The 16,548-nt window shown below is 35.4% G+C and overlaps 1 protein-coding gene across 1 annotated transcript in view; it reads left to right on the forward strand.

Annotated features, from left to right (window-relative positions):
* APOOL (apolipoprotein O like) overlaps positions 1-14,817 on the forward strand; it is a 139,388-nt gene extending 124,571 nt beyond the window's left edge. Inside the window, exon 9 of the mRNA XM_053201423.1 lies at positions 12,890-14,817. Within this exon, the coding sequence (XP_053057398.1) occupies positions 12,890-12,924 (35 nt within the window). The 3' untranslated portion in view covers positions 12,925-14,817. The remainder of the gene's footprint in view (positions 1-12,889) is intronic.
* Positions 14,818-16,548: the final 1,731 nt, after the last annotated feature.

Consider the following 16,548-nt stretch of genomic DNA (forward strand, 5'->3'; position numbering starts at 1 on the left):
CGCTCTGTCTCTCTCTCCCTCTCTCTCTCAAAAATGAATAAACATTAAAAAATTTTTTAAATAATTAAAACGACTGTGGTTACTATTTATTGACTTCTTTTATGACCTAGGCTCAGTGGGAAGCACTTTACATTTTCTCATTGAATCCCATAGCAATCTTATCCCCAGTTCTGAGGAAAATAGTTAAAAAGATTTAGTAAACTAACCAAGGTCTCAACAGTTGGAGAAGAGCCTGAATTCAGGCACAGGTCTATCCAACTCTATTTTCAGACATTTTACCATCACACTATCCTGTCTCTTACCACACACTTTCACATATCTGTTAAATGAGGTATATTTTCCTTTAACCCCATCCTCCCTCACAGAAACGCTCTCCCATCATTTTATTTGTTAGCTCACTTCCACAACAATGTATATTATGTAAGTGATACTAAAATTGTTATAGATGGAGTGACTTTTATTTTTTAAATATACCAGAGAACCTTGGTTGAGGCTATTCTAAGTCTCACACTATGTTAAGGTCCTTATATGCATTACTTCATTTCATCATCAAAGCAAGTTTGTGAGATATATACTATTGTTCCCCACTTTATTAATGAGAAAGTGGAATTTAAGTTAACTAGTTTTACCAAGTCTAGTAAATGAGAGAATGAAGACAGAGACCAAAGGCCATCCCATTGACAGAACAATTCAAATAGAACTATGGGGCACAGTCACCGTTTGGCCTAAACTGGCTATAAATGTAACTTAGAGAGCCCATTTTCATATTATGACAGGCAAATCAAGTCACATCACAGAATTATGCTAAACCTAACACACATTAGATGTAGGTACATTTGATCTAAACCCATTTGTAATAATAATGAGGGCTAAAATTTTACGAATGCTTCCTGTGGTGTCAGGCATCATTTTAAGGAATAATTTACTTGTATTAATTCATTTAATCCTCACAACAATCCAGTGAGGTAGATGATATTATTATGACCATTTTTCAGGAAGAAAAACTGAGATTCAGAGAAGTTAGGTAACCTGACTTAAGTCACACAATAAAAAGTTCAGACAAAATTAGGAAAACCTAGGTACCATTTTGTTTTTTTCTGAAATGCCATGAAAGTGGTGAAGGAATTTTGCTGTTTGCTTTACAAACTCGAACCATTTCTATGATTTATTATGGGGATGGGTGACATTTGCTTTTGCTTTTTTAGAGGAGGCATGTGTTAGGTTTCTGGTTGATGCCTTAAAGCAGTAAAATTAGAAATTATATTTTAGTGACCTAGATCTAAAATTAAGTTTCTTTTGTATTTTGACTTATAAAACTTTACATCACTTGAAAGCCATTTAGGTTTTTTTTAAAGAATGTTGGGTTTGAATATTAGGCAATTTGGGGGCGCCTGTGGTTTTGGCTCAGGTCATGACCTTATGATTTGTGAGTTTGAGCCCTGCATCTGGCTCATGCTGACACATTGGAACCTGTTTGGGATTCTCTCTCTCTCCCTCTCTCTCTGTCCCTCCCCTGCTTGCGCTCTCTCTCTCAAAATAAGTAAACTTAAAAAAAAGAATAGTATGCAATTTTGATTTTAAAAAAACATACCAAAAATACATATCTTTGCTCAGTTACTTATTAACACAAATTGTCCAATCTTAGAAATATAGAATGAGACTGCTTCCATCAGCCATGCAAACATCTTCACACTGTAGCTGTAATACCATCAGGGAAAAAATAGTTTTGTTTGTTTGTTTGTTTGTTTAATATTTCAACAATATTTCAAAACCTTCAGTAATCAGTTCTTGCCAGAAGGTGGCAGTGTTGTGCAGTTTAGGAACCCAAAATCTGGTAAATATTGTGTTTGTTTATATTTAATAAAAGTATACATATTCTTTGAATTTGAGGGTTTTTTTCATTTCCAGATATTATAAGAAAATTTCTAAAAATGTTATTATTAGTCTTAACATACTATTTTATTACAAACCTGGTCTAGGTAGTGAATTGTATAAGCCAAGACCTGCCAAATTCTAAGAGTTCAAACTGTGCATGCATTATCTGCTCTACCAAAATGTTTTTAATTTAATATAATGTATAAACCCATGACAAATAGATCTAAAAATATGGATATGTTTATGCATTAAAATGACTCCCAACTCATAAAATCGCCTTTTCTGAAGATGCTAAGTAAAATCCTGTATTCTAAATTCTGATCCCAGCATTGTTTCATCTGAATGAATACTCATAATTGAGAAAGGTATTTGTATGACTTTAATCTATAACAAATGGAATTTAAATTTGTTGGAATCTCCGTATATTTCAGAGCTAACATTTTTTCCTGTCTCTTTTGATTTCACAGGCCTTTGGTTTCTACTCTGGTAGAATGCAAACAAAAAGAAATAAAAAGAAAAGGCAAAAGATTGGGTAGATTGGGGGGTTGGGGTAGGTGGGAGGGTTGGAGTTTAAGGCAGGAGCAATACTAGAACAGAACTAACATATGGGGTATTTTCTGAAATAAAAACTTCAAGTACTTTTGAGGCATATATCAATAAGGATGACAATATTTTTATAATATTTGCTGTATTTTATTTTATTAAAGATACATGCTTATTGTAAAACACTTGGAAAATATCTAACACAAAAAATTACCTCACCACTTTACTCTGATTGGAAATGAGCACACTCAAGAATTTGAAGTTTCTTTCCAAATATCAGCAGCAAATTTCCAATTAAGGGAAAATCATCACTTTGCTTTTCCTGCCTCTGCTTAGCTGAGGATACAGATCTGGAATACATAGCTATTTTGTTTATTTTTCTTAAGTTCTTATTTGAATTCCAGTTCATTAACATACAATGTAATATTGGTTTCAGGTGTACAATATAGTGATTTAGCACTTCATACAGCACCCAGTGCTCATCCCAACAAGTGGACTCCTTCATCCCCATCAACTCTTTCACCCATACTCCCCACTCAGCTCCCTTTTAGTACCTATCAGTTTGTTCTCAGTAGTTAAGAGTCTGTTTCTTGGTTTGCCTCTCTATTTTTTTCTCTACTCCTTTGTTTTGTTTCTTAAATTCCACATATGAATGAAATCATATGGTAATTGTCTTTCTTTAACCAAGTTCTTTCACTTAGTATAATACTCTAGCTCCATTCACGTCCATGCAAACAGCAAGATTTTGTTGCAGGAAGTATGGCCCGAGTCACAAAAGATGAGTCCGCAAACAAAATGCAGTTAAGTGAAGGTCTTCTTACTCGAGTCAGAATGAGGCCCCAACTCCAGAATGAAGCTTCTTTTTATTAGGATAATTGCTAAAGACTACGTGCATAAAATCAGCTAAGCAAGTGTGTTAATCAATCTAATGGTTTAGCTTTTCAAGGTTGAATTTCGAGTTAATTGGTTTTTATATCACTAGGATGGGTCAGGTGTGAAGGAACATCTGGCCCTGGACAATATTAATGGCTCTAGACATTCCTTATGAGCCACAGCCATGTTCAGCTGTGGAAACATGTCCTAAGGCCTTGCACCTCCTCCAGCCCTTCCCTTTTGAAGTCTTTTCCTTTGATGCTTCTCTCCTGCATCTCCCACAAGATTTCATTCTTTTTTATGGCTAATATTCCATTATATATATACACCACATCTTCTTTATCCATTCATCTATCAGTGGAAACTTGGGCTGTTTCCAGGATTTGCCTATTGTATGTAAGGCTGCCTTAAACATTGGCATGTAGGTATCCCTTTGAATCAATATTTTTGTATTCTTTGGGTAAATACCTAGTAATGCAATTGCTGGATTGTAGGGTAGTTCTATTTTGAACTTTTTGAGGAGCCTCCATACTGTTTTCCACAGTGGCTGCACCAGTTTACATTCCTACCATCAGTGCAAGAGTATTTCCCTTTCACTAAATCTTCGCCAACTTCTGTTGGTTTTTCGATTGTTGATTTTAGCAATTCTGAGAGGTATGAGGTGAAATCTCATTGTAGGTTTTTTGTTTCTCTTTCTGTTTTTGTTTTTTGTATTTCTCTGATGAGAGTAATGTTGAGCATCTTTTCATGTGTCTGATGACCATCTGGATGTCTTCTTTGAAAAAATGTCTATTCATGTATTCTGTCCATTTTTAATTAGATCATTCATTTTGTGGGTGTTGAGTTTTGTAAGTTCTTTATGTATTTTGGATACTAACCCTTTATCAGATATGTCATTTGCAAATATCTTTATCCATTCAATAGGTTGCCTTTACATTTTGGTGATTGTTTCCTGTGCTGTGCAGAAGCATTTTATTTTGATGAAATCCAAATAGATCATTTTTGTTTTTGATTCCCTTACCTCAGGAGACATATCTAAAAATAAGTTGCTACAGCCTATGTCAAAAAGGTTACTGCCTGGGTTCTTCTCTGAGACCTTAATAGATTCTTGTCTCACATTTAGGTGTTTAACTTATTTGAGTTTATTTTTGTGTTTCTTGTAAGAAAGTGGTCTGGTTTCATTCTTTTGCATATTGGTATCCAGTGTTCCCAACACCATTTGTTGAAGAGATATTCTTTTTCCCATTGGATATTCTTTCCTGGTTTGTTGAAAATTAATTGACCTTATAGTTGTGAGTTCATTTCTAGGTTTTCTATTCTGTTCTGTTGATCTATGTGTCTATTTATGTGCCAGTAACATACTGGTTTGAATCCTACAGCTTTGTAATATAATTTGAAGTCTGGAATTGTGATGCCTCCAGCTTTGCTTTTTTTTTTTTTTTCAAGGTTGCTTTGGCTCTTTGGGATCTTTTGCATTTCCATAAGTTTTATGATTGTTTGTTTTAGCTCTGTGAAAAAAGGCTGGTGGTATTTTGATAGAGATTACATTAAATGTGTAGATTGCTTTGGGTAGTAGAGACATTTTAAGAATATTTGTCTTCCAATCCATGAGCATGAAATGTTTTTTTTCCATTTCTATGTGTCATCTTCAATTTCTTTCATAAGTATCCTATTATTTTCACAATACAGATCTTTCACCTCTTTGATTAGGTTTATTCCTAGGTATATTGTGGGTTTTGGTGCAGTTTTAAAGGGGATTGATTACTTGGTTTCTCTTTGTGTTGCTTTATTATTGGTGTATATAAATGCAACAGATTTCTTTATGTTGATTTTATATCCTGTGACTTCACCGATTTTCTGTATCAGTTCTAGCAGTTTGTGTGTGTGTGTGTGTGTGTGTGTGTGTGTGTAGTCCTTTGCTTTTTCTACATAGTATCATATCATCTGAAATAATAACATTTTTACTTCTTTCTTGCCAATTTGGATGCTTTTCTTTTTGTTTTCTGATTGTTGTGGATGATACTATATTAAATAACAGTGGTGAGAATGGACATTCCTGTCTTTTTCTTGACTGTCAAGGAAAAGCTCCCAGTTTTTCCCCAATTTAGGATAATATTAGCTGTAGGTTTTTCATATATGGCCTTTATTATGTTGACTTATGTTCCCTCCAAACGTACTCTCTTGAAGGTTTTTGTCATGAATGAATGTTGTACATTGTCAAATGCTTTTTCTTCATCTATTGAAATGATCATGTGGTTCTTAGCATTTCTTTTATTAATGTGATGTATCACATTGATTGATTTACAAATAATGACCCACCATTGCATCCCGAGAATAAATCCCACTTGATCAAGGTGTATAATTTTTTTAATGTATTGTTGTATTTCACTTGCTGGCATTTGGTTGAGGATTTTTGCATATATGTTCATCAGAGATATTAGTCTGCAGTTCTCTTTTTTATGGTGCCTTTATCCAATTTTGATATCAGGGTAAACTGGCCATATAGAATGGATTTTGAAGTATTCTTTCCTTTTCTATTTTTTTGGAATAGTTTGTGAAGTATAGTTATTAACTGTTCTTTAAATGTTTGGTAGAGGGGCGCCTGGGTGGCTCAGTCAGTTGGGCGTCCGACTTCAGCTCAGGTCATGATCTCGCGGTCCGTGAGTTCGAGCCTCACATCGGGCTCTGTGCTGACACCTCAGAGCCTGGAACCTGTTTCAGATTCTGTGTATCCCTCTCTCTCTGACCTTCCCCCATTCATGCTCTGTCTCTCTCCGTCTCAAAGATGAATAAACGTTAAAAAAAAATTAAATGTTTGGTAGAATTTGCCTGTGAAGCCATCTGTCCCTGGACTTTTGTTTGCTGGGAGATTTTTTGATTACTGATTCAATTTCTTTGGTGGATATTGGTCTGTTCAAATTTTCTATTTCTGGGGTGCCTGGGTGGCTCAGGCCAGTGAGCATCTGACTTCAGCGCAAGTCACGATCTCACAATTTGTGGGTTCAAGCCCTGCATCAGGCTCTGTGCTGACAGCTCAGAGCCTGGAGCCTGCTTTGGATTCTGTGTCTCCCTCTCTCTGTCCCCCACTTATGCTCTGTCTCTCTCTGTCTCTCAAAAATAAATAAACATTAAAAAATTTTAAGTGTTCTACTTCTTCCTTTTTCAGTTTTGTTAGTTTATGTTTCTAGGAATTTATTTCTTCCCGGTTGTCCAATTTGTTGGCATAGAGTTTTTCATAATATTCACTTAATTTTTTTTTGTATTTCTATAGTGTTGGTTATTATTTCTTGCCTCTCATTTGTGATTTTATTTACTTGGATCCTTTTCTTTAAAATAAGTTTTGCTAGAGTTTTATACATTTTTTAATTATTTTCAAAGAACCAGCTCCTGATTTCTTTGATCTGTTCTATTCTCTTTTATAGTTTCTATATCATTTTTTTTGTACACTAATCTTTATTATTTCTTTTCTTAATCTGGCTTTGAGGCTTGTTTGCTGCTCTTTTTCTAGTTCCTTCAGGTATAAGGTTGGATTGTGTGTTTGAGATTTTTCTTGCTTCTGAGGTAGGCCTGTATTGCTGTATACTTCCCTCTTAGGACCGCTTTTGCTGCATCCCAAATGTTTTGAACCACTGTGTTTTCATTTTCATTTGTTTCCATGTATATTTTTATATTTTCTTTGGTTTCATGGTTGACCCATTCGTTGTTCAGTAGTATGTTCTTTAACCTCTGTGTATTTGTTGTCTTCCCAGAAATTTTCTTGTGGTTCACTTCAAGTTTCATAGTGCTGGTCAGAAAAGGTGCATGGTATGACCTCAGTCTTTTTGTATTTGTTGTGGCCTGTTTTGTGACCTAATATGTGATCTGTTCTGGAGAATGTCCCATGTACACTTGAAAAGAATTTGTAATCAGTTGTTTTAGGTTGAAATGTTTCAAATATACCTGTTAAGTCCATCTGATCCAGTATGTCTTTCAAAGTAATTGTTTCCTTATTTATTTTCTATTTAGATGTTCTGTCCATTGATGTAAGTGGGGCGTTAAAGTCTCCTACTATTATTGTTTTATTATCGATTAGTTCCTTTATGTTTGTTATTAACTGTTTTATGTGTGTGGGTTTTCCCACGTTGGGTACATAAATATTTTCAAGTGTTCTTTTTGGATTGTCCCCTTTATGATTATATTGTACCCTTATTGGTGTCTTGTTACAGTCTTTGTTTTAAAGTCTAGTTTGTCCAATATAACTATTGTCTCTACCTTTCTTTTGACATCCTTTTGCATGATAAATGTTCTACCATCCACGTGCTTTCAATATGCAGGTGACTTTAAGTCTAAAATGAGTCCTTTGGGTCCCTGGATGGCTCAGACAGTTAAGCGTCTGACTCTTGATTTTGATTCAGGTTCTGATCCCACAGTTTGTGAGATCTAGACCTGCATCAGGTTCTGTACTGACAGCACAGAACCTACTTGGGATACTCTATTTCCCTCTCTGTCTCTCTGCCCCTCCCCTGCTTGTGTGCTCTGTTCTCTCTCTCTCAAAATAAATAAATAAATAATTGGCATGATGAGTATCACTGAGCATCTTTTACTGTGTCTGCTGACCATCTGGATATATTCTTTGGAAAACTGTCTATTCATGTCTTCTGCCCATTTCTTCACTGGATTATTTGTTTTTCAGGTGTGGAGTTTGGTGAGTTCTTTATAGATTTTGGATATTAGCCCTTTATCTGATATGTCATTTGCAAGTATCTTTTCCCACTCTGTCCCATTCCCATCGCCTTTTAGTTTTGTTGACTGTCTCCTTTGCAGTGCAGAAGGTTTTTATCTTCATGAGGGCCCAATAGTTCATTTTTGCTTTTAATTCCCTTGCCAATGGAGATGTATCAAGTAAGAAATTGCTGTGGCTGAGGTCAAATAGGTTGTTGCCTGCTTTCTCCTCTAGGGTTTTGACGGTTTCCTGTCTCACATTTAGGTCTTTCACCCATTCTGAGTTTATTTTTGTGTATGGTGTAAGAAACTGGTCTAGTTTCATTCTTCTACATGTTTCTGTGCAGTTCTCCCAGCACCGTTTATTAAAGAGACTGTTTTTTTTTTTCCATTGGATACTCTTTCCTGCTTTGTCAAAGATTAGTTGGCCATACATTTGTGGGTCCAGTTCTGGGGTCTCTATTCTATTCTGTTAGTCTATGTGTATGTTTTTGTTCTGGTAACATACTCTCTTGATGATTACAGCTTTGTAGTAGAGGCTAAAGTCTGGGATTGTGAGTCCTCCTACTTTGGTTTTCTTCTTCGATAGTACTTTGGCTACATGAGCACTTTGTGGTTCCATACAAATTTTAGGATTGTTTGTTGTAGCTTTGAGAAGAATCCTGGTGCAGTTTTGATTGGGATTGGATTAAATGTGTAGATTGCTTTGGGTAGTATTGACATTTTAACAATATTTATTCTTCCAATCCATGAGTATGGAATGTTTTTCCATTTCCTTATGTCTTCTTCAATTTCCCTCATAAGCTTTCTATAGTTTTCAGCATACACATCTTTTACATCTTTGGTTAGGTTTATCCCTAGGTATTTTATAGCTCTTGGTGCAATTGTAAATGGATCAATTTCTTGATTTCTCTTGCTTCATTATTGGTGTATAGAAATGCAACTGATTTCTGTACATTGATTATGTACCCTGTGACTTTGCTGAATTCATGTATCAGTTCTAGCAGACTTTAGTTGAAGTCTTTTGAGTTTTCCATGTAAGTATCATATTATCTGTGAAATGTCAAAGTTTGACTTCTTCTTTGCCAATTTTGATGCCTTTTATTTCATTTTGTTTACTGAGTAATGATGCTAGGACTTCTAACATTATGTGAAACAACAGTGGTGAGAGTGGACATCCCTGTCGTGTTCCTTATCTCAAGGGAAAAGCTCTCAGTTTTTCCTCATTGAGGATGATATATGGCTTTCATGATGTTTAGGTATGTTCCTTCTATCTTGACTTTCTTCAGAGTTTTTTGTTAAGAAAGGATGTTGTATTTTCTCAAATTCTTTTTCTGCATCTATGGACAGGATCATATGGTTCTTACCCTTTCTTTTATTAATGTGATGTATCACAATGATTTGTTGTGAATATTGAAACAGCCCTTCAGTGCAGGAATGAATCCCACTTGATTGTGGTGAATAATACTTTTTATATGCTGTTGAATTTGATTCGCTAGTATCTTGTTGAGAATTTTTGCATCCATGTTCATCAGGAATATTGGCCTGTATTTCTCCTTTTTTGTGGGTTCTCTGTCTTATTTAGGAATCAAGGTAATGCTGGCTTCATAGAATATGTCCGGATGTTTTCCTTCCCTTTCTATTTTTTGGAACAGCTTGAGAAGGATAGGTATTATCTCTGCTTTTAAATGTCTGGTAGAATTCCCCATGGAAGCCATCTGGTCAAGGACTCTTATTTGTTGGTATATTTTTGGTAACTGATTCAATTTCTTCACTCATTATGGGTCTATTCAAGTTTTCTATTTCTTCCCATTTGAGTTTTGGTAGGTGTGGGTGTCTAGGAAATTGTTCATTTGTTCCAGGTTGTCCTGTTTTTTGGCATATTTTTTCATAGTATTCTCTGATAATAGCTTGTGTTTCTGAGGGATTGGTTGTGATAAATCCATTTTCATTCATTATTTTATCTACTTGGGTACTGTCTCCTTCCTTTTTGAGAAGTCTGGCTAGGGTTTTATCAATTTTGTTTATTAAAAAAAAACACAACTCTTGGTTTCATTGATCTGTTCTACTGGGTTTTTTTTTTTGATTCTATATTGTTTATTTCTGCTCTGATTTTTATTATTTCTCTTCTTCTGCTGGGTTTGGGGTGTTTTTGCTGTTCTGCTTCTAGTTCCTTTAGGTGTGCTGTCAGACTTTATATTGGGGATTTTTCTTGTTTCTTGAGATAGACCTGGATTGCAATGTATTTTCCTCTTAGGACTGCCTTTGCTGCATCCCAAATGGTTTGGATTGTTGTGTTTTCATTTTCATTTGTTTCCATATATTTTTTAATTTCTTCTTTAATTGCCTAGTTGACCCATTCATTCTCAGAATGTATATTCTGCTGCTTTAGGATGAAAAGTTCTAAATATATCTGTCAAACTTATCTGGTCCAGTGTATCATTTAGGGCCCTTGTTTCTTTATGGATTTTCTGCCTAGATGGTCTGTCCATTGTTGTAATTGGAGTATTCAAGTCCCCTGCAATTACCACATTCTTTCCAATAAGGTTGCTTATGTTTGTGATTAATTGTTTTTATATTTGGTTGCTTCCATATTTGGTACATAAACATTTATAATTGTTAGCTCTTCTTGATAGATAGACCCCATAATTATTATATAATGCCCTTCTTCATCTCTTTTTACAGCCTATAGTTTAAAATCTAGTTTGTCTGATATAAGTATGGCTAATCCAGCTTTCTTCTGAATTCCAGTAGCATGACAGGTTGGTCTCCACCCCCTCACTTTCAATCTGAAGGTGTTTTCAGATCCAAAATGGGTCTCTTGTAGACAGCAATTAAATGGGTCTTGTTTTTTTATCCCTTCTGATACCCTATGTTTTGATTAGATATTTTAGTACATTTAAATTCAGTGTTACTATTGAAAGTTATGGGTGTAGTGTCATTATGTTATCTGTGGGTTTCACATTTGTAGTGATTCTCTGGTACTTTGCGCTCTTTGCAACACTCACAGAGTCCTCCTTAGGATCTTTTGTAGGACTGGTTTAGTGGTGATTAACTCCTTCAGTTTTTGTTTGTTTGGGAAGACCTTTATCTCTCCTTCTTTTCTGAATGACAGGTTTGCTGGATAAAGGATTCTTGGCTGCATATTTTTCCTATTCATCATATTGAAAATTTCCTACCACTCCTTTCTGTCCTGCCAAGTTTCAATAGATAGTTCTGCTACTACCATTATGTGTCTACCCTTGTAGGGTAAGGCCTGTTGGTCCCTAGCTGCTTTCAGAATTCTCCCTTTATCTTTGTTTTTGCTAGTTTCACTATGATATGTCATGCAGAAGACCGATTCAAGTTATGTCTTGAAGTGAGTTCTCTGTGCCTCCTGGATTTCAATGTCTGTTTCCTTCCTCAGATTGGGGGAAGTTCTCAGCTATTATTTCTTCAAATACATCTTCAGCCCCCTTCTCTCTCTTCTTCTTCTGGAATTCTTATGATACGGATATTGTTCCATTTGATTGCATCACTTAGTTCTCTAATTCTCCCCTCATGATCCTGGATTTTTAAATCTTTTTCTCAGGTTCCTCTTTTTCCATAATTTAATCTTCTAATCCACCTATCCCCCCCCCCCCCGTCTCTTCAATCCGTGCTGTGGCTGCCTCCATTTTATTTTGCACCTCATTTAGAGCATTTTTTTTAATTCATCATGACTATTTTTTAGTTCCTTGATCTCTGCAGTAATAGACCTTCTGCTATCTTCTATGCCTTTTTCAAGCCCAGCAATTAATCTTATGACTATTATTCTAAATTTTTGTTCAGTTATATTGCTTATATCTGTTTTGATCAATTCTTTAGGTGTCACTTTTTCCTGAAATTTCTTTTGAGGGGAATTCTTCCGTTTCATCATTTTGGCTAGTTTTCTGTCCCTTATGAGTTTTAAAAGCTTTTTATGTGCTCTGTGCATGAGAGCACTGCTGTATTAAAGGGCGGGGGGGGGTCACACATTGTCCAGGGCCTGGCCCTCAGGAGGTGTTTTTTTGAGAGTTACTTGCTCTCTGTTGTTGTGACTGGTTATTTTATTTCTCTATTTGTAGTGATGTTTTGGACCCTCTATGAGGTGTGCTTTGATTTGTTTCTTGAAGTATCTCTGAAAAGGAAAACAAACAGACAAATAGGAAACAGAGACATGTAAACACAGAGACAAATAAAACAAACGGACACACACACACACCAGTCCAAAAGCAACACAAAACAAAACAAAAACAAGAGACAAAAAACAAAAACCAAAAAAACCACAAACACCAGCTATAAGTAAAGAACAGAGTGGAGGCAGTGCTGATGGAAGAGCACATATAAAGAGAGAAATTATAGGGGCAGGGATTTGTCTTCAGTCCTCCACAAAAATAGCCCATGATGGCTTTAAATTTTGTTTTATGTCACATCCTCCCCATCTTACATCACTTTAGCCTGGATTAGTATAGCATATTCTCATTTGGTCTCCTAGCTTCAGGCTTTACCCCTCTAGTCTACCCTTTCCCATGTATCCATATTATTCATTATTTTATTTTATTTTTTAATTTAATTTTATTTTTTAAATGTTTATTTTTGAGAGAGAGAGAGAGAGGGTGGGGGAGAGAGAAGAGAGAGAAAATCCCATGCAGGCTTTGCACTATGTGGAGCTCAACATGGGGCTTGAATGCAGGAACCATGAGATCATAACCTCAGTGAAATCAAGAGTCAGACACTCAACCGACCGAGCACCCAGGAACCCCACATTATTTTATTTTTTATTCACACATACAGCATTAGGTCCTTGGAATTGTTCTGAACATTATGAACATATTAATTTACTTAATACTCCCAATAATCCTATTATGTATGTAATATTGTTATCCTCATTTTACAGGTGAAGATCCTGAGGGCACAGAAGAGGTTAAGTAACTTGCCCAACCAAGGTCACACATTTAGTAAGTGGTACACTGAGAGTTAAATTTAGGTAGCCTAGTGCCAAAGTCTATGTTTTTAACCACTATTCTATACTGCTACTCTCAGTATGATGGTGAGACACTCTCCTGCTACTCCAGCCTTACTGATCTTTTCTGTGAATTCCTTCAGCACTTATAAACTATACTTCTTTATACTTTACACTTGCTTTTTATGTGATTGCTTTATGCTTACTAATTAGACTACTTAACCAGGGTGTAAAATTCTCTCAAGGAGCTGCAGCTACATTGTATCTGAGTTCTGTAGCCCTCAGGACACCTAGAACAGGGCGAGGTACCTAATAAGTGGCCCAAGACTTAATCAAACCTCAACAGGCTGATACTCCAATGATAAACTCCCTTTAATGATAAGTTTTACCCTGCTGTTTTGATTAAACCAGTATATACTATTATAGGTAACTTATTCACCATAGTTAAAATGACTCATGAATCAAGTTTCAAAGTTATTTTGAAACATTGGAAAATTGACTCTGTGAGTATTTTAATTTATCAATTCAACTTCCCCAAAGTCTGCCATTTTAAAATTCTTTAGTATTTTACAAAATGGAGAGGATAACCTTTTTTTAAAAAAAGCTAAGTTAATCTTTGTAAGTAACTTACTGATTCAGATTCCTATATAGTTTAGTATGATTTAGTGTGTGATTTAGAGCCTAAAGACTTGAATCCTAGTCCCAGCTCTAAGTCGTTACTAATTATATAATTTTGAGAGGTTGTTTAATATCTCTCTGAGTCCTGCCCCCCCCCCCCGACCTTACCCCATCCCTGCTTTCTGATCTATAAATTTGGGATATTATTTGCCTTACTTCAAAGATGATTTTGAGGATCAAAGAAGACAATGCATCTGAAAGTATTTTTTTAATGTTTATTTTTTGAGAGAGAGAGAGAGTATGGGAGGGTCCGAGAGAGACAGAGACACAGAATCTTAGACTCCAGGTTCTGAGCTGTCAGCCCAGAGTCTGACATGGGGCTCAAACCCAGAGACCGTGAGATCATGACCTCAGCTGAAGTCAGACGCTTAACCAACTGAGCCACCAGGTGCCCCTGAAAGTATTTTTTTAACCTCTAATGCAGTATACAAATGTAGATTTTGTTATTATTCATAGTATAACATCTGAGAATGGAGAAATATTAGTTTAGAATTTAGATTAGCCCCTAGTCTAAACTGTGTGATCTGGGTGAAGGCATTAACCTCTCTGAACCTCATCTTCTCCATTTATAAAATGAACAATGATTTTAATTTCCTCCATATCCTGTTGGCAAATAACAAAAAATCTCATACTTAAAAAAATATGAACTGTTACTGAATTTTTTCAACCCAAATGATTACCATGGCATGAAGTAAGTTATTTCATATAATTGCCTTATATAGGCACTTAGTAGTTATATAATTCTTTTGCCTGAATAAAGTATTTTAATTCCTCCTGCCTTCTATAATTATGAATTATGATAGATCAAATGCTATATATATATTATATAGAAAAGAGTAAATTACTCTTTTTGCATTATTAAAATAATAAACTGAAAGAAAAACATATTTTAGGGAGCTCTTGAAGTAATGAAGCAATTTTGCACGAAGAGCAGAATATTTCTTCTGTGCTCAGAATTAAAGCTCCAAAAGTATATGACTCCAATTAATAAGTATTCTAATACAGTAATAATAAGATAAAAATTGTACAAATATATATGTTTATCTGTACACACATACATACATACTTTTAAATTTCCTACTGTTGGGAGACTTCAAAACAGAAGTCTTGAAGAAACACTAAAAGAAAGAAAAAGACAGAGAAAGAAAGAAAGAAAGAAAGAAAGAGTGAAAGAAAGAAAGAAAGAAAGAAAAGAAAGAAAGAAAAAGTAAAGAGGGAAGGAAGGAAGGAAGGAAGGAAGGAAGGAAGGAAGGAAGGAAAAGACGGAAGGACAATGTTTGGCTCATGAAAAATGGAAGATAATGTAGAAGTTTGGAGATTAGATTGAAGAAAGGAGAAAACATTCATTCAGTTAAGCATTGATTCATAAAATATTTTTCCATCACCTACTATGTGCCAAGCAGATATGTCAGTCTCTGAGAAGATAATAGATGAATAAGATAAATCTCTGCTCTCAAAGGTATCGGTATTATTGGAAAGACAGACCTATAGATAAATGATGTAGGTAGATAGAAGAAGAAGAAGAAGAAGAAGAAGAAGAAGAAGGAGGAGGAGGAAGAGGAGGAGGAGATAGATGATAGATGATAGATAGATAGATAGATGTATATAGATAGATAATATAAATAAAATCAATGTAAGTACTATGCAGAGAAACCCAAAGGAGCAGCCAAAAGAACATGTCTCAAATTGAGGAATCAAGTAAACTTTTTTGGAGGAGGTGACAGCCTGAGCTGAGTTATAAGTGAGAAATAAGAGTTATTTATAATAAAGGAGGGTGGGGTATATTTCAGGTAGTGCAAAAAGCTTTTATGAAAGTCTAGAGATAACAAAAAGCAAGTAAGATTCCATAGAATTGCAACTTGTTCAATGTGAGTGTGAGGGAATAGTAATAGATGAAGATGAAGTGGTAGTTAGGAGCCAGATCTTTATAAAAACCTTGGTATTACTTTGATAAGGACTGACTTTATCCTGAAGCGATTGAGAGCCATCAAAGGATCTTAAGCAGATCAGTGTTATGAGTTTTATGTTTCAGAGATAAAACTAATGAAAGGGGCAAGGAACCAAAACCAGTGGAGAGACTGTTACTTTTAATCTACACTTGAAAAAAAAATGAAGTTCTGAAATAAAGCTGTGGATATACAGAAGAAAAGGGACACATTCAATAAGTATTTAGGGGTAGAAGTGAGAAGACTTTATTACTGACTACATGTGAGGATGGGGGAGATAGTAGGATATAGGAAGATACCGAGGTTTGGAGCTTTAGTGAGTAGATGGATGAGAATGCAGTTTAATGAAACACAGCATAAAGAGGTTGGAAGGAGCAGGCAAAGAGGCAAAATTATGACTTCAGTTTTGTCAAATTTGAGGTATCTTTGAAATTTCCAAGCAGAGATGTTCAGTTACCAGTTGGACATGTGGGCTGGAAATAGATTTAGGCCTACTTTCAGAGAGTTGGTAATTGGGGACAGTGAGGTTAATCAACAGAGTACAAAAAGTGAGAAGATCAGAGCCCCATTGATAGAGTACTAAGAAGCACCAATGTATATGGACTAAATAGAAGAGCAGCACCTGAAGACTGAAAATAATTGTCTATAGAGATATGAAAAAAGAGAGATAATGATGTCACAGAAGCCAAGGGAGCAGAGAGTTTCCAGTGTCAAATGCTGAACAGGAGGTAAAGACTGAAAAGTACCCACTGGGTTTAGCAACAAGTAGGTTACATATAATTGTATTGAGTACAGTTTCAATTTCAGTGAAATGAAATCAAATTGTATTAGGCTGAGGAGTGGAAAAGAAGTGAAGGAGTAAAAGCAATGAATGAATATTACTCTTCCAACTAGCTGTGCTATGAAGAAGAGACAAATGGTGATAACTGAAGTCACAATGAGCTTGATGGAGGTCTCTCTCTCCCTTTC

The sequence above is a fragment of the Acinonyx jubatus genome, chromosome X (genome assembly GCF_027475565.1).
Source record: "Acinonyx jubatus isolate Ajub_Pintada_27869175 chromosome X, VMU_Ajub_asm_v1.0, whole genome shotgun sequence".
In the NCBI taxonomy this organism is placed as follows: domain Eukaryota; kingdom Metazoa; phylum Chordata; class Mammalia; order Carnivora; family Felidae; genus Acinonyx; species Acinonyx jubatus.